This window comes from Orcinus orca, chromosome 4, assembly GCF_937001465.1.
Source record: "Orcinus orca chromosome 4, mOrcOrc1.1, whole genome shotgun sequence".
Taxonomy (NCBI): Eukaryota; Metazoa; Chordata; class Mammalia; order Artiodactyla; family Delphinidae; genus Orcinus; species Orcinus orca.
In genome coordinates, this window is record NC_064562.1 from 37,727,157 (window position 1) to 37,746,710 (window position 19,554).

General features: G+C 34.8%; 1 protein-coding gene across 13 annotated transcripts in view; it reads left to right on the plus strand.

The window, feature by feature from the left end:
- The window catches only part of KLHL8 (kelch like family member 8), a 59,391-nt gene that overhangs the window by 31,624 nt on the left and 8,213 nt on the right, over positions 1-19,554 (plus strand). For 11 of the 13 annotated variants that reach the window (XM_049709093.1, XM_033413389.2, XM_049709090.1 and 8 more), the window contains 4 exons: positions 9,993-10,541; positions 10,947-11,133; positions 14,964-15,107; positions 16,037-16,148. In XM_049709093.1, the coding sequence (XP_049565050.1) occupies positions 9,993-10,541; positions 10,947-11,133; positions 14,964-15,107; positions 16,037-16,148 (992 nt within the window). The remainder of the gene's footprint in view (positions 1-9,992; positions 10,542-10,946; positions 11,134-14,963; positions 15,108-16,036; positions 16,149-19,554) is intronic. The other 2 variants (XM_049709092.1, XM_049709094.1) reach the window with 2 other exon arrangements.

Genomic DNA, 19,554 nt, shown 5'->3' on the forward strand with positions numbered 1-19,554 from the left:
TCTAAAACAACAAATAGTTATTATTTGTGAAATGGATATATTGCTGTTGACCAGATAAGCTTTTTTTTTTTTGGCTGCACTGTACGGCTTGCGGGATCTAAGTCCCCTGACCAGGGATTGAACCTGCACCCTCCTCAGTGAAAGCGTGGAGTCCTAACCACTGGACCACCAGGGAATTAGCTTTTAACTTGTGAATTAAAAAATCTTGATGTTGGGAATTCCCTAGTGGTCTGGTGGTTAGGACTCCATGCTTCCATTGCAGGGGACATGGGTTTGATCCCTGGTCAGGGAACTAAGATCCTGCATGCTGCCTGGCGCAGCCAAAAAAAGAAAAAAGAAAAAAAAACCAACTTGATGTATTCACTTACTTTTGATGTTGGTTAGAAGTCAGAATTCTTGGTTGTATATATATGTAGCTCCACTAATGTTTAACTGTGTGTTCCTATTCTGGTGTAAGCATATCTTGTTTTTCTGCACTTTTTTGCTTTATTGTGTTTCTCAGATAACGTGTTTTTTTGTTTGTTTGTTTTAAACAGATTGAAGGTTTGTGGCAGCCCTGAGTTGTCAGGTGATGGTTAGCGTTTTTTAGTCTAAACATAACTTTTATATACACCGGGAAACCAAAAAATTCATGTGACTTGCTTTATTGAGATATTTGCTTTATTGCAGTGGTCTGGAACTGAACCTGCAGTATCTCCAAGATATGCCTGTAATTTAATCTCTATTTCAATATTACCGTCTTTAAGTGAGATTGTTTATTTTTACCTGATAGTGAAGTAGAGTGTTTTTTAGACTTGGATGAAAAAGTCTTTAGTAAACTTTGTCTAAGGCCTATATGATTATGTTGCTCTGCTACAAAGGACAGTTTTAATAAAGTTGGAAAATTGATAAAGCAGTGTTGAAGAGCCTGTGTTCTAATTATTTCTCATAGCTCATTTAAAGTACTTCTTACTATTCCTATCTCTCAGTGTAATATTAAATTTTTTTGAGGATTTATGTGTATACATGCAGCATTTTCCACATGAGATTTGCCACTTTGGGATCTTTTAGATTTTGCTTTCTGCTCCTGATCAGCCAGGTTCTTAGAGCTCAGAGTTGTGGGGATTGAGGACACCCTTAGAGAATCAGATCAGGGACACTCAGCAAAAGTCTGTAAACTGAATGCATAAATTCTGAGTTTTAGGCCCAGAATGTCCAGGAGTATAGTGTTATACTGTAAATAAATGACCTACATTCTCTTTACTTAAACTTTTAATTAGGACCTACAAATATGTAAGGACACTAAGATATTGAGAAGAAAACTATTAAATAATTTTACTAGCTTTATGTGAAATTTAGCCATGTATAAATTTTAATGAAGGAAGACCTAAACTGTAGGTGTAGAACACCTGATCTGTATAGTATATTATGTTTAATCTAATGCCATTCTAATTTTCAACGCAAGTGTGAAATTCAGTGACCCACACTGGATTTGACAAAAATAAAAATGTAAAATAGATTATTTGAATTTAATAAATTATCAGTTCATCATATCAGTATATGTTGGAAGATAATTAAATAGAATATTATTGATTGTATACATTTTATAATTGGATCTTAGAATAATTTTTACTAGCTACTGCATGTAAACTTTCTTAAGTGAAAAGTAAGGATACAGGCATTTTAGGGCAAGTGATAACTAATCTCATAACTTTTCTTTGTTTATTGGGTAACTTCAGCAATAGGTTGAAGTGAAAACCTCAGAAGAATCTATGGTGGAAAAAAAAAGAATATGGTGGAAACCCAAAATGACTGTGTTTGAAGCAGTGATAGAAGTCATTTAGCAATGAGAAACTTTACTAATTGAAAGGAGCTATCATTTTTATTTTTTCAACTGTAAAATTATGATGATGATTAGGTTTTTGTGAGGAATAAGTGAATTGATAACATGTGAAGTCCTTACAACAGTGCTCAGTACATAATAATAAATAATCAGCTGTTAGGATCATTATGTGTACTATTCTTGTTGTTCCAAAAGTATTAGATAATGCTGCTACAGTATATTCTTATCATTAGAAAGAACTGTAGCTTAATCTTTTAGCAGGTCTGTTATTGGATTTGTTTCTTAATTCTAATTCAACATTTCTTAAACTTTCAGAATTTTAACTGTCACAGAACAACTAAACCAAGCAGGATTATGGGTAGTTTACAATGCTCTGTTCAATACAAACTTCACTTTTTACATTCATATAACCTTGAGGATTATACTTTGATATATTCATCTCCTTTTTTTATTAGTATGCTTCATTAGATCATTATTGCTTTTAGGACAAGCATTTTAGAAAGACAGTTATCAAAACTGGTTTTATTGTTCATATGTAAGGCCATTAGTGTGTTTTTAAATTCCAAAGTGAGCACTGATATTGGAAAAACAAACTCATTTAACAGATATTTACTAAGGTCTTACCCTAGTATATGGAGAGTATAAATAAATATGAATGACGTGCTGTACTTGCATTGAGGGAGTTTGAAATTTAGCTGGAGATAGGCACATACACAGCTAACTAAAATACAATTTAGTGATGTCATTTTATGGTATTTTTATGGAAGCATAAGAGAGGATCTGTTAACTATGTCTGAGAGGTGATTGGAAAGGCTTCACATAGGAGATTATATATAATCTTGAGGTCATTCCAAGGAAAGGTAAAACTTGTTTATATATTATTATGTATTTATTAGTGAAAATATTTTAGAACAGTATATCTAGTGGCAGCTCTAAAGTTATGTATGAGGGAAGATTCTTAAGGGCAACAATTTGGTGGGGAAAAGGCAGAGGGAAATTGTCTTGAAAGGGGTATTGCATAGCTCTCATAATGCTTAAATTATACATCATAGATCAACAAGACTAGCATCTACAAAGATGCTTTTATTTATGTTTTATGTAGTTTGAGGAAATGTCATTATCCTTGTTAAAGATCATAGTTAATTTTACCTCAAGAAGTTGTTAGAGATTATTAGAGGAGGACAATCCCTTACATCACCTCTTGATGCCATCACTGATTATGTTTCAGTCATGTTGTTTGGCATTTTTTTTGAAAGTGCACGTTTCTGTGATTTTTTTTTTAAAACAAGTATTTATAGGATTCTAATGAACACGTTCAAGACTCTAAGTGTTATAATTATTGGCTGTCAAAACTTTCAACTGATCAGGTAAGAATAAGTGCTCTGAAAGATTGCAGAGAAACAAAGTATTTGAACTGCATTATAGTAGTATACTTCCAAGAGGTAGAAATGATAAAATTGTTATCCTTATAAATGTAGCAGTTAACTCCTGACCAGAGAGCAGGCATAATCTAATAAAAGAGAAATGATAAAGGAGAAAGTGATTTTTTTAAAATATAAATTTATTTATTTTATTTATTTTTGGCTGTGTTGGGTCTTCGTTGCTGCACGCCAGCTTTCTCTAGGTGCGGTGAGCGGGGGCTACTCTTTGTTGTGGTGTGCAGGCTTCTTGTGGCGGTGGCTTCTCTTGTTGTGGAGCACAGGCTCCAGTAGTTGTGGCTCGCGGGTTCTAGAGCACAGGCTCAGTAGTTGTCGCGCATGAGCTTAGTTGCTCTGCGGCATCTTCCTGGACCAGGGCTTGAACCCATGTCCCCAGCATTGGCAGGCAGATTCTTAACCACTGCGCCACCAGGGAAGCCCGAGACAAACGTAAGGTAGATAGCTAGTGGGAAGCAGCTGCATGGCACAGGGATATCGGCTTGGTGCTTTGTGACCGCCTGGAGGGGTGGGATAGGGAGGGTGGGAGGGAGGGAGACGCAAGAGGGAAGAGATATGGGAACATATGTATATGTATAACTGATTCACTTTGTTATAAAGCAGAAACTAACACACCATTGTAAAGCAATTATACCCCAATAAAGATGTTAAAAAAAAAGTGATTTTATATTTAACACTTAAGCATTCTGTGTTAAGAAGTCTAATAAAATGATCACTTCTACTTTTGTCCATTCAAATAGTAAGTCAGTATTTTGATTTTATTTTTAATGTTGCTCAGAAGAAGGGATATTTGAGTGTTTATATCCATAGATCCTTGTTTATTTGACCCCCAAAATGCTACCTAAAAATTATTGTTTTCATTGTGTAGGTTTTTAAAGTAAACGTGAGATAAGATTGTAGAACAGTGAATGTGACTAGACATTGTGATATGGTAATTCACTACAAGCCAAGACATTGAGTCTTATACATTTAACCCCTTCTTGACCTGGCAATTAAACATGTTTATGGCTACTCTGACTGAATAAAATTGGTGGATTATTGAAAAAGAGTAGCTAATTGAGATAAAAGGGCAAAATTACAAGGGCTTAAACTGAAAAATTAGAATACAGCTTATAAATGTACATAAAAGGAGACTTGGGTATATAGGCTTTTTTCCCTCCAGTCTTCATTTCTGTTCTATGTGTTTTCTACAATTTTATTTCAATATCGGTCTCAAACATTTAGCTTGAGTTACTGTTAAGTAAAGTACTAAAAATGTCAAAGAAGTAAAAATTAAATCAATTGAAAAATTGTTCAGTTATCAACATATTGAACATTATTTATTGCTTTGAAATTTTGATGAAGGGATTATTCTCAAACACTGCTGATGGATATGTAAATTCATTCCTTGTTTTTCATGGATGGTTTGGCCGTATGTATCAAGAGCTGTAAAAAGCTTATATTTATTGACTCATTAATTCTGCTTTTCAGATTTTATCTCAAGGAAGTATTCTGAAATGTTGAAAAAACTTCCTGTTCTAAGATACTGTTTATATTTAAAATATGGAAAAGTTGTCTTAATGGCTGATATCAGAATAAATAAACTGTGTTACATCCACTGTGTAGAATAAGCATGAAGAGTTGAAAGTTTTCAGAAACTTAGGAAAAGGTGACAAAGTTCAGGACAGTCTATTATGTTTCAAAATGCATGGGAAAAAGTTAAAAGGAAATATGCCAACAGGTTGACAGTATTTGTTGAATTGTGAGTAAATTTTTTCCCTTATATTTTTCTGTACTTTCTTGATTTTACACTTTAAATATATATTGTAGTTGAGGGGAAAAAAGAAAACTTGAAAAGTAAGTGACCTTTAATGTAAGATAATAGGTTCCTTTTGAAAGTCAGGGCTGATAGTTAATGGAATTTTTTATATATATATAAATTTATTTATTTATGGCTGTGTTGGGTCTTCATTGCTGCGCGCAGGCTTTCTCTAGTTGCAGCGAGCAGGGGCTACTCTTCGTTTTGGTGTGCGGGCTTCTCATTGCAGTAGCTTCTCTTGTTGCGGAGCATGGGCTCTAGGCGCGCAGGATTCAGTAGTTGTGGCTAGCGGGCTCTAGAGTGTAGGCTCAGTAGTTGTGGCGCACGGGCTTAGTTGCTCCGCGGCATGTGGAATCTTCCCAGACCAGGGCTCGAACCCATGTCCCCTGCGTTGGCAGGTGGATTCTTAACCACTGCACCACCAGGGAAGTCCCTGTTTCATTGTATTTTGATCCCTATTGGCTAATCCATGGACAGTTACTCAAGGTTTGGATTAGTGGTTTGTATTTCAAGCTTTTGTTAAAAAATAAAGGATCATTATGTTAATGTTGATATTCAACATATTTCACTACTTGGGTTTAAGCTTGACGTGTTTTCTTTTCCCCGAGCATCTTGAATTATTCATATGTTCACTTATCTAATCAAAATGTAAATTAGAAAATTCCCTAGTATCAAGGACATATGCTGTAGTATTTATATCATTTTAAATGGTATAATAATGTCTAATATTTTGTAGTTTGTGTATTTTTCACCCAGTTTTAAACATCTAGTCTTTAGACTTCGATTTCTTTCATTTTAAAATTTCTGATAAAATATTTTTGGTAATTGATACTTATATTTATGTACCAGAGAAGAAAAATTTAGAAATAAACTCTTAAGAACATGAGACTGCGTAGTGTCAAAGGAAAGCTAATAAATGCATAAAAGCCCATATTTTTTATTTTTGGCTGTGCTGGGTCTTCGTTTCTCTGCGAGGGCTTTCTCTAGTTGTGGCAAGCGAGGGCCGCTCTTCATCGCGGTGTGCAGGCCTCTCACTGTCGCGGCCTCTCCTGTTTTGGAGCATAGGCTCCAGACGCGCAGGCTCAGTAGTTGTGGCTCACGGGCCTAGTTGCTCTGCGTCATGTGGGATCCTCCCAGACCAGGGCTCGAACCCGTGTCCCCTGCATTGGCAGGCAGATTCTCAACCACTGCGCCACCAGATAAGCCCCTTGGAAGGAGTTCTTTAGACCCAACCAAGTTGTCAGTTACTTGCCGCGCAGTCTTAATTTGGATGTTTGGTGGTCGTCTGGGTGGATCTTTTCAAGTCCAAAGACATAGAGCAATAGGAGAATGAGAAAGACTGAGTGGGAAAAGCCTTGGCCTCAGTGCGCTTCTTCACGGCCAGAGAACTGGTCTCTGCCAGATCCTGCAGGCAACGTCAGCTGCCACTTAATGGGCTACTGGAATCTACATGGCTCAGGATAAGTCCCAGCCACCCTTCAGAGGGGAGCCATAGCCCAATAGGCGGATCGAGATTATGGCCTTTGAGGCCCCGCATTGGGTGCCAGAAAAGATGTTGCAGGAAAGAGAGTGGGGTGCGAGAGGATGGTCACATCCCAAGTCATGTCTGAGTCCCTGGGATGGCCACCAAGTGTGGGTTCTTGGCTTTGTGCAGGCAAGAATTCAAGAGCAAGACATAGTAAAGTGAAAAGTTTATTCAGGGAGATACACACTCCATAGACAGAGTGTGGGCCATCTTGGAAGGCAAGAGGCCAAGCCCAAATTTTTTGATGTTCCTATTTCATATATAAGGCTCAAAGATCTTTTTAAAGTTAAGATGGGTATTTATTTATTTATTTATTTTTACAAAAATGTTAGTTTGCATTAGCCCCACATTCACAAAACTTAGAAAACAAAAGAAAATGCCCAGCCATTGTAGAACTCTAACATCCAAGTATCAATTCCTTTATTCCAATCAAAAACAATGTTCCCAGAATTCAGCACAAAACTGAAAACACTGCTGCTACCAGCCATAGTCCATAACAGTAACTTTAAATTGTCCAAGGGGATTAAGGAAGCATTTTAAATCACTGTCACTCCTACCGAAGGATTTTAGGCAACGAGAATTTATTCTCATACAAGAATAAATTTGCATTTTATCATTAAACAGTATGAGGGCCTTAACTGGGAATTACCAGTTTATAAACTTTCTCCCCCAAATTTGTGAATATATCTGAATGTTAAAATTTTCTTATTTAGACGATGGGTATTTATTCTAAAAGGGTGCATAAGGGTATGATTTTGTGTGTATGTGTGTATATTAAATATACATGTTTTAGTTTATTTGAATCAAATTAAAGTTACAGAGGGACAGAGCCTTATAAACAACATGAAGATAGCTTGAGGGCCATTGATTTGTACAGCTTGGATGAGAAGGCATTGTAAAAATGATGTTTATCTGAAAATTGTAGTACTTTCTTTTCTTAAAAAAAAAATACTAAAAAAAACCAACAACTTTGTGTCGAGGGCTGACTTTCAGTAGATTGCAGCGAGGGAGCTCCTCTGCTACCTATAAAACCCCGACCCAGAAGCAGTCGTCTACGAATGGTTTAGCACCAGTTTCCCAATGAACGTGCAGTGCGTGACAGGCAAGGGGGCGGCCGCCTTTCTGGCCGCACCTGTAGTACCTTATTTTATAGTACTATTATGTAATAGAGTCTTTGTAAGTTGTTTAATTGAGCAGGTTTATGTCATGTGAGATTTACAGATATGTACATAGAAACTAAATCTCAGTGGTGGCCAGTGCAGATGATCAAAAAAAAAAAAAGATATTTTTAGACTATTTTTTAAATGTTTAATATCAGCTTTCAGATCCCATTTTAGGGCTAGTGTGAATTTGAGAACATGCCAAGCTTTCTGCTGTAGTGTAGTTTACAACTTGAATCTCAGTAGACTCTAAATCCTGCCTTCTAAATTATTTTAACAAAGTGAATATAGTATAACCAAGAGAAACAATCATCTTGTACTTGTTGAAATAAGTGATATTCATTCTTCCTCTACATTAGTGAAAAAAGCTGGGTAAGGGGCATTTATAAGCAAAACCTTTTATACATTGTAACATTCCTCAGGCCTTTTTCTTTAGGAGTTCTTATTTTAAAATTAGTTCCCAAATAATGAAACACAACTATAAGTGTATTACATAATCAAAATGTTACATGGAAACAGGATAATTGCTAAAACACTACTATCCTATTACTTGTACTCATTGATTATTTAACATAAAGTGCTGGGAAAACTGGATAACTACTGTGTTAAAAATAAGATGAGTAAGAGGTACAAACTATATGTATAAAATAAGGTACAAGGATATATTGTACAACACAGGGAGTATAGCCAATGTTTTATAATAACTGTAAATGGAGTATAACCTTTAAAAATTGTGAATCAGTATATTGTACAACTGTAACATATAATATTGTACAGCAACTATACATCAATAAAAAAAGATATCTGTCTTCTCAGTACCAAAAAATTCCAGATGGAAATAGATTTGTGAAAAACATAAAACTAGAAAAAGTACCTGTAAATATTTATGGACTGTTAGAATGATTCCCATTTCAAGCATAGCACCTAAGGCAGAAGTCATAAGGAAAAAGATTGATTGGATTATATAAAAGTCCATAGGGAGTGAATAAAATTTTGAAGCACACTTATAAAAGAGAAGTTTTGAAATGTATATATGACAAATGACTAATATTCTAAATGTCTGAGGAGTTCTTACAAATGAGAAAAGTCATAGAAAGAGTTCTTAGAAGAAATAAACGTAGTCTAAAATTTATGAATGATTCAATCGTATTAGTAACAAGTAAACTAAAACAATGAGATATTTCATACATTGAATTGGCAGATTTTTCTTAAGATAACATTCAGAATATGGCACAAATATTGTAAGCAGATCAGAAATGGACAATTTAGTAGTATGTATCCAAATTGTACTTATCCTTTGAAACAGCATTTCTGTTTTTAGGAATTTATCTCTAGGAAATAATAGAGAATGTAAACAAAGATTCTCCTACAACAAAGTTCACTACTGTGTTTGTAATGGCAGACTATTGGAAGCAATCTAATTTTTCAACAAAGTGGTGAGATTTCAGTGTTATTACATTTCTATAAAATATTTCAAAATGATTTAAATAGGAAATGAAAAAACTTCAGTTAAGCTCATAGTAAATACTAACATTGATTTGTTTACTCTCCTTCAATTTTCTCACTGGTAAATTGTGGATAATAATAGTATCGACTCATAGGGGCATTGGGACAATCGAGTGAGTTAATATATGAAAAGCACTTAGAATAGTGCCTGACACGATAACTGTAGTTAACAATATTGTGTTGTATATTTGAAAGTTGCTAAGAGAGTAGATCTTAAAAGTTCTCATCAGAAAGAAAAAAATTTGTAATTATATGAGGTGATGAATAGCTTACTAAAACTGTGCTAATCGTTTCACAATATATACATATATCAAATCATAACGTTGCATACCTTAAACTTATACAACATTGTATGTCAATAAAATTGGAAAAAAAGAAGGGATTCTTAGACCAAAAAAAAAGTATAGTGCCTGATACATAGTAAGTGCTAGGTGATGTTTGCTGTTAGCCTCATTAATTCACAAAATGCTTCTGAAATGTGAGATAATACAGAAAAATCATAGTTTATGGTATAATACATTATAGATACATGTATAAAAGATTTGACTCTAACTTGGAAGAAGAAAATTGCGTGACCTTAAGAAATTGGCCTAGATTGAAAGTAAGTGACAAAGGATTACATTGCTAAAACAAATACACTAAACTTGTCTGGAGTTTTTATCCCTGCTATACAGCATGTACTCAATGCTGATCTCAGGCTAATTTTGATATTAAACTGAGTCTCTCTTTGTTTTGTTTTGAACAGGTTGGCTCAAAGCTAATCTCTTGTCACAAACTGGTATTGGCTTGTGTTATTCCCTACTTCAGAGCTATGTTTCTCTCTGAAATGGCTGAAGCCAAGCAAACACTGATTGAGATCAGAGATTTTGATGGTGATGCAATAGAAGACTTGGTAAAGTTTGTCTATTCTTCACGACTCACTTTGACTGTTGACAATGTCCAGCCTCTCTTATATGCAGCCTGTATTCTACAGGTTGAACTGGTGGCTAGAGCTTGTTGTGAATACATGAAGTTACATTTTCATCCCTCCAATTGTCTGGCAGTAAGAGCCTTTGCAGAAAGTCACAATCGAATAGACTTAATGGACATGGCGGATCAGTATGCCTGTGAGCATTTTCCTGAAGTGGTGGAGTGTGAAGACTTTGTAAGTGTGTCACCCCAGCATCTCCATAAGCTTTTGTCCTCCAGTGATCTAAATATTGAGAATGAAAAGCAGGTCTATAGTGCAGCCATCAAGTGGCTTCTTGCCAATCCTCAGCATCATTCCAAATGGTTGGATGAAACACTTGCACAGGTAGGGATAATAAGATTGTGTATAGAAATGAAATGATATGGAAGCAAATCAGCATGTTCCATTTATCATAAAAAGTGTAGATTATCCGTTGATGTAATATGATGTGAAAATGGCTTTGACTCTTTCCTACTTACTAAACCATTTAAGGATAAGTCTGAATGTGTTTTATTTGAATTAGAAAGATCATTACTTGCTTTTTAACCTGAATATTTTAAAAATCCCTTTGAGATATCTTTAGATATCATCTAAAGCAATCTAAATTGCTTTAGAACTTGGCACATTGAGCTTCATTCAGATTTTAGAAGGTAAATGAGTTTTAAAAAGAGAACATGCTGCAGTGAAAGTAGAGAATGAACTGTCCAATTGCAACTTAAATTTTATATCTGCAACTATTCACAATCTTAGGTTCGTTTGCCGCTGTTGCCGGTTGATTTTCTTATGGGTGTTGTGGCAAAAGAACAGATTGTCAAACAAAATCTAAAATGTAGAGATTTATTGGATGAAGCAAGAAATTACTACCTTCACTTGAGTAGCAGAGCAGTACCTGACTTTGAATACTCCATTCGGACTACCCCAAGGAAACATACTGCTGGTAATTAAATTACTCATTTTATCAACTCTGCTGTAAGGAATTTTGTTGTATTTGAGGGTTGGTTATGTTTGCCGAAACCTAATTGTAAGATAATTAGTATCTGATTGTCTTAAAGTAATAATTGGCAAGTAAGGTTATATATGAATTCTTACTGTGCATGATTTCAGATAGTTTTACCGATAAGCCAATTTTTCAAAAAGCTGTAACAAGACTTATACACTCTGGAGAGCCTGCTGAAATATCTTTTCTTTGGGGGTCTTTTTGATTCTTCTAGGCAGAATTAGATCCTCTGTCATTTTTGCTTAAATGACACTTGCTTTTCACATCTTACTATGTTGCATTGAAATTTATTTGACATGTTTTGAGCCCTTCAGAGACAGGTAGGTATCTTAATAACTTTGTATCCCTGGTACCAAACATGGAGCTTAACACATACTGCATATTTAAATGTTTATTTTTGCATTTTATCACATCAAAAGAAAGGTACTTAATACATCTAATGTTAATAGTATAACAGACCACATTAAACTCTTAGAATATAAAGCTCTTATACTTGAGGCATGCATTTTCGCCTTTATTTGCCATAATTTACAGACTTTCATGTTTTCCCAAGAAAATAGTTTTATGTTCACTTATGTTACTCTTTAAAAAGAATATATTTGTGGGATAAGGGAGAATAAATGTGGTCAGTGAATTCTGGAATCAGTACTCTGAACACAGACTTCCTGTACATCTGCTGTGACCTAATGTGGTTATTAAAAAAAGAGATCCGTGGAATAGCCTAAAAACAACAAAAGGCAGTACATGGTAATGAATAGTGGGACTTTATCTAGATAGTATAAAGAAAATTTGAATGTTGTAGATCTGCCTATGAAGAAGTAGTTCTTCTAAATAGTTTTAACATGAAAAGGATGGCTTATTTTTCTTTTATAGGTTGGTTTCAAGTATTAAATTTTTGAAGTGTAGATTTTTTTAGTTGTGAATCCTGTTTTAAGAAGTCAAGGTATTTAATTCTTCAGATTCAGACTTGAATTCAAAGATTTTGGCAGTCTAGGTTATATGCCAAGTGTATTAGACCCTCATATACATGATCTCTTACATGATTGCAAGAACTTTATGAAGTAGGTTTTAATGAAGGATTTGATCCTTATTGTGAGAAAGGTGGTGTTATTCCATTTTATGGATGAGGAAGCTAAGAATCGGAGAGAGTGAAAGGATGCCCAAGGCTACACAGAACAGTGGAGAAGGGATTTGTGTCACGATCTTTTTACTTCATTTTAATTTTTTTCCTTCCATGTCATGTCCCTAGGTGACCTATGTAGCTGAAATATTAGGGTCCACTTAAATAAAATCTAATCAATAATTGGGATTACATTCTGGGATTATAATTCCAGCTGTGCCATAAAACATCTGTAATTTGGGGCAGATTTCTTAATCTCTGAAGGCTTCAGTTTATAAATAATTTTGACTGCAGGATCTTTAAAATCTCTTTCAACTTTAATTCTTTCATTTAATTTAATTCTTAAATTTAATTCTTTAATTCTTTCAACTTTAATTCAACTTTCAACTTTAATTCTTTCATTTAATTTAATTCTTAAATTTAATTCTTTTTAATTCTTTCAACTTTAATTCTCTGACTTAAAACATTGAATTGGTTGGAAAAGATAGCACAGGCAGTTCTGGTCATTCATGTATGTAGTCATTCAGCAAACATATATTAAGTGCCTACTATGTGCCGGGTTCTGGGTTAGGCATTAGAAATGCAAACACACAAATAGACTACAGCCGTTCCTATTTTGAGAGAACTTTCAGTCTGATCTAGGGAAATAGACATATGAATAAGTAAATGCCATAAAGTATTAAAGGTACTTTGATATAATCAAAAGGTATAGTGGGAAGCAAAAAGAGTGGTTATTTTTACTTTGGAAGGGACAGAGGTTTTATAGGGAAAATAACCCCCAGTCTTAGTTTTGAATAATAAATAGATGTTTTTCTGGGTGCCAGTTAGAGAAAAGGGTATTCAGTTTATTTTACATTTATTGAATGTTTAGTACACGCCAGGCACTGTACTCGTCTTTATTAGTGCATAAACGCTTAACACACTATCTTAATCTCGCTTAGACTCTGGTGACAGATATCAGCATAATAGATCATTTCAATACTGTATGTTACATGAATGAGAGTTACCAAAAGTTGTTACCAGAACATTGAGGATGATCACTATATGGGTGATGCAGGAGCTTAAACATTAAGAAGGGAAAGACAGGGAGAAAATCGCGTTGGACAATGCAAGGCCTTTATGCTCTACTAAGGCTTTATCCTGTAGAGCAGTGGTTCTCATAGTGTGAAGCAAGTGGTGGCCTCTTGACCAGCAGCATGACCATTCACTTGGGAAGTTTTTAAAAATTCAAAATTTTGGACCTACCCCAAACCAACTGAATCAAACTCTTGGTGGGGGAGGGGTCAGGCCCAGCAATCTGTGTTTTATAAAATAGCTCCTCTGGTGATTCTGAATCAGAATAAAGGTGTTTTTTTTTCCTTTTTTTTAATTTGGCTGAGTCGGGTCTTAGTTGTAGCACACGGGATCTTTGTTGAGGCATGCAGGATCTTTTAGTTGCAGCATGTGGTATCTAGTTCCCTGACCAGGGTTCGAACCCAGGCCCCCTGCATTGGGAGCATGGAGTCTTAACCACTGCGCCACCAGGGAAGTCCCCAGAATAAAGTTTTGATTTGTTAAGAAAAATTGTGGTAAAACACATATACCATAAAAATCACCATTTTAACCATTTTTAAATGTACAATTTAGTGGCATTCAGTAAAATTTTTAAGAACTACTGATACAGGTAATGAAAAGCTGTTGAAAGAGCCTTTTAATTAGATTATTCAGTTGACAGTCTGAAAGCAAAAGAGTACTAAGTGATAAGAGAGAACAAGATTTTGCAGTAATAGCTGATGAGGGCCTGAACTAACAGTGGCTGTGGGAATAGCGAGGGAGAGAAAGGATACCTCAGGGAAGGACGAAGGTCTTTAGGTGGGTGAGGAAGGGAGATCTTTTATGATGGGTTTGAGGTGCCTCTGGGACATCAAGTGGAAATGTGGCTTAGAAGTGTAGATTGGAAGGCATTATGATACAGATGGAATTTTAAGTAAAGGGATTGAACTTTTCCTGTGTAAGCATGAAGTATGTGAGAAGTAGGCTGAGAATGAAACAGAAAACAGAAAAGAGAGAAATGATTGGAGACAAAAGGAGACTTTGATATTATGGAAATCAAGAGTTAAGGAGTTTCCAAAAAAACTAGGGTGATCAGTATATCAAATGTTGTAATTGTATTCAGTCAGAAATTAACTTTATGAGTTTGTTGGATTTTGTCATGACCTTACTAGCAAGAGCAATTTTTCAGGGTGGGTGAGGAACTCAACTGTATTATAGTGGAATGTTAACAAGCTGAGGTAACTGATGTATTCTATTCTTTGAAAAGTTCAAATGAGGGGGAAAAAAAGAAAATTAGATTTTTAGTGGTATAATGACGTTAAATGCTATACAAATAATTTTTTTTTCCTGTTAATCAAAATTTTGAGTTCGTAAGTTTTTTTCCACACTTATTTATCTTTTTTTTTTTTTTAGTTAGGGGGAATTTCCTGGCAGTCCAGTGGTTAGAACTCCATGCTCTCACTGCCATGGGCCTGGGTTCAATTCCTGGTCAGGGAACTAACATCCCACAAGCCGTGTGGTATGGCCAAAAAATAAAAAATAAAAATAAAATTAGCTGTAAAAAAAAAAAAAAAAGGGAGCTGTGATTTTAACCTCTATTTTGTGGCTTTACCTTTAGGTGTGCTATTTTGTGTAGGTGGTCGAGGTGGATCGGGTGACCCCTTTCGCAGTATCGAATGCTATTCTATCAACAAAAACAGTTGGTTCTTTGGACCAGAAATGAACAGTCGAAGGCGACATGTGGGTGTAATCTCAGTGGAAGGTGGGTCTGCTTTTGTGTTAAATCACATCGTATCACCACAATGGTCTTTTAAATATCTGAACTTTGAGAATTTCTTTCTATAAGAAAATTCCTACATTATAAAATATGTTTCAATATATCAGATTATTTGGTGAATGTTTACTTGCTTTATGCCCATAGATGCTCACTGTACAATCTCTTGCATATGGATGCTTAACAGGAGATGAGTATTAAGGAAAAGGGAGTTAAACTATTCTGAGTTATATTTACAAAATAACCAAACTAAAGAAAAATATTTATTGAACACAAATAATAAATATATGTTAACTTTTTTCTATACCTAATTATTATTATTGAAATGAGGTTTTTTACCTGGTTACTAAAAATGAATTAATTGCAGAACCATGGATAAATTGTTAGGAGAATTAAAAAGTCACTTTTCTTCCAGTTATAGAAGTATAAATGCTTTGGGGAGAAATAAGAAAACATATTTTAATAAAAAACAAAAATCATCCGTAACCCAGACACCTAAATAGTCACAGTTACCATTTTGGTATGTTAATAGTTCCAATTTTTATTTGTTTCATTTAGAAAAGGTTTGATATATTAAGAGTTTTATATTTTCTTTATACAAGAGCATTTTTTCATTTTATTAAACATTCTTTGCAAGGATGATTAGTGATTTCATCTACTAAGTAATAAAAAGTTGGGAAACCTAAGGGCAGGATAATGTTTGAACATTTAAATAACTTGTAAAACAGCGTGTTTCAGGCATTTTATTAAGCAGAAGCTTACATTTATTTTCATTTGACTACTGAAGTGACTTGATCATAACGTTGAACAGAAGAATATTTGTTGAAAGTTAATTTATTGTGCTATTTTAATTATATATTGATTATATATAAATTTATTTACTTGGAAACAAATGAAAATACTTCTTTACTTTACAGGTAAAGTGTATGCAGTGGGTGGACATGATGGAAATGAACATTTAGGTAGTATGGAGATGTTTGATCCTCTCAATAATAAATGGATGATGAAGGCATCAATGAACACAAAGAGGTAGATGAGCATGGACATTTATTTTGATTTGTTGGTGGAAAATAAAGAAAGCTTCCTATAACTGAAAGGGCTGATTTTTTACTCTACATTTTTAGAAACTTTAAATACCTTCCTAAACACATTTTGTTAAAGCATCCAATGTGATGCTTCGTTATAACTTTCAAAATTTTCCTGAGAATTAAGAATAGAATCATGTCTTTGAGTATGATAATGATTGTCATAGTTTTGACTCATACCTGAGCATTTATTTAACTTTTTATTTTGAAATAATTTAAAATTTTCAGAAAAGTTTCAAAAATAGTTGCGTTCCTATGTACTAGTGGTGCTCAACTGAAGATAATTTTCACATGGGGATACGTTGACATCTAGTTTTCTATTCTTGATTAATTTAACATAGTATTTTTAACTGAGTTTTCTTGTGTGTTAGAAGTATGAAAACTTAGATGGAAATGTGAAGAGAGTTCGGCTGAAAAGAGATTTTTGGCCTTTTTTTCACTCATGAGGAGAAAGCATCTTAGTGGAGAAAACCTAGCCTTAAAATACACTACTTATCTATAAATGACATTTTAATACTTTAGTAGGGCTTGATTTATGCTACATGGTAACTACAAACAGTTTAAATTCTAACACATGAATTAAAATAGGGGAGAAAATCCTTAAGTACATTTTTAATCTTTATACTCTTGCCTCCTTATCATGCTAAGCTGGTTTTTAGCTGAGAATTGAGTGAAACTTGTCTAACAAAATAGCAGTTGAATTTCTTTAATCTTCTAAAATATACCCTGAGCACTACAATAGCTTTCAACTGTATAAAAAATAATAGAACTGCATTTATTTTCTCAGGTTATTTGTTTTTATAATTTGTATCCCCCCAAATCATTGTTTCAGTGTGTATTCCAAAATAATATTCATATGTTACATACCTGGTTTTCTGTTTTTCCCCCTTTTTCTTTTTCATCTTTTCACTAAAATGGATACTGATGTTTGTTCAAGGTATGGTTTTATTGAAACCCATCATCCTAACAGAGCATCTCTAGGGGTTGATTTATTTATTCAGCAAATACTGGTTAAGTGCCCATTACAGGATATACCAAGTGCTGAAGATAACAGCAATAAATAAGACAGTCAGGGTCCCTACCTCCATAGAGCTTACATTCTAAAAGGCAAGATAGAAATAAAGACATAATTACAAGGGTAGTAATGCTAGCACTAGCGTAAGTAAAGAATGCTTGAGAGTGGAGTCCCATTTAACCTAAGGTCTGAAGGAACAAAAGAATTTAGACTCATTAAGTGGTGGGTGGTGGGTGGTGTAAGGTTGGTGGATGGAAAGAGATGAAGAGCCTTTGAAAATCTGGAGATGAATGAGAGCAGAGAACATGAAAGAAGTCCCATGTGGCTGACAGATCAAAGGGGGGGGGATAGTGTCAACAGACAGCTGAAATAGCAGGCAAAAAATAAGGGCCTTTCAAGTTTGCCAAGATTTTTTAATCTGGTGCGCTTTGAAATACACACACATTTTTTTTTTTGATAGTAGGGGAGTGATAGAATCAGATTTCTCTTTTCAAAGATCCTCTGCTATGAAATGGAGAATGTATTTGAGGAAGACCAGAGTGAAAACAGTCTGGGAAACCAAAAGGGTTATTGTAATATTTTTAGTCGAAGAAATAACGGTGGCTTGGACTAAAGTGGTAGAAGTTGAGGTAGAGGAAAGAGGACATATTTGAGAGAGTTCAGAAGTGTACAGTCAACAAGAGTTTATAATAATTAGATGTGGGAAGTAAAAAGAACAATAAGGAAGAGGCTAAGATGATCCTTAAGTTTCTGGCTTAAACAACTGGATATGGATAGTGGTGTGACTTTCTGCATTAGGAAGAACAAGACGGTGTACAGGATAAAGTTTTTGTTTGTCTTCTAATGGGTATATTAGTTTTCTCTTGCTGTGTAACCAATTATGACAAACTTAGAAGCTTAGAACAACATCCATTAATTAGTTCACAGTTCCACAGGTCAGAAGTCCAGGAACTGTAACTGAGTTTTCCACTTAGGCTCCACAAGACCAAAATCAAGGTATAGGCTGTAGGCTCTAATGGAGGCTCTGGGGAAGAAACTACTTCCAAGGTCATTTAGGTTATTGATAGAATGCAGTTCTTTGTGATTGAAGGACTGAGTTTCTTGTTTTTACTGGCTGTAGGCCAGGGATCACTCTCAGCTCCTAGAAGCCATTCTGAGGTCCTTTCCAAGTGCTCCCCTCAATCTTCAAACTAGCAGCGACTTGCAGAATCCACCACGTTCTTTGAGTTTCTGACCTGTCTTCTGCTACCAGCTGGAGAAACCTCTCTGCTTTTATAGGGCTTACGTGGTTAGATTAAGCTCATTCAGGTAATCTCCACTTTGCCATGTAACGTAGTACAATCATAGGATTAAAACCAGAGGGTGAATATTGTGGAGGAAGACATCTTAAAATCTGCCTAGCACAGGGAGGTAGACAGTAAGTTTCACTTAGATTAAAGTTAAGGTTGAAGATCCAGACACACAGATTTGAAGTAGAAGCTGTATATATATCTGGAAATACATATTAGAGTTATAAATCTATGGAAAGAATGAAATTGCCTACAGAGAGAGTATAGGGTGATAAGAGGCCTTAGGGAACTTCATAATTCAGTGACAGAATAGAGAAGAAGGCACTGGTAAAGGAAGCTGAAAAGTACCAGCCAGAGATGTAATGGAGGAGGAAACTCAAACATGTGATGTCACAAAAATCAAGAGAGTTTTGAGGAGTAAGAAATAATCAATAGTGTCTTATGGTCTTGTGATTTAGGGAGTGGAGGGAGGGGGGAATTATATGGTATACTCACTTCTGCCACGATATAACACTCGTATATTCTAGAGTGTACACGCATGTGTTCACCCACACCTGAAAGTTTTTATAACCACAGTATTTTGTAAGTCATTGCTTTATGCTCAAGGGAAAAGAAGTTAAGGACACAAAATGAATGACAACATTATCCTTAAGAATTCTTTCCTAGGATACTCTTTTGGTAAACTGAGAGTTATAATCTCAGTAGAGCAGCAGTTCTCTCCAGAAATAATAATAGCTAATACACAGCACTGAATATGGGCTAATCACTGTTCTTGGTGCATTACCTATATTGACAAATTAATATCAGTTGTGTCTACTGCTTTCTCAAATGGGTGACAGATGAAGAAGCAAGGTAGTAAGGTTTAAGCAATACACATTATCCAAAGTATATACCAGGTCAGTGACAGATAAATTTTAGAATAGTTCAACTTTTGATAGCTGCAGTGTGTTTTTTAAGAAATTGATATAATTTTTTTTTCAGTCACCATTATGATGAATTAGCTTTTAACACGGGCTGAGTCTCTTCTGTTCCAAGATAAATAGATG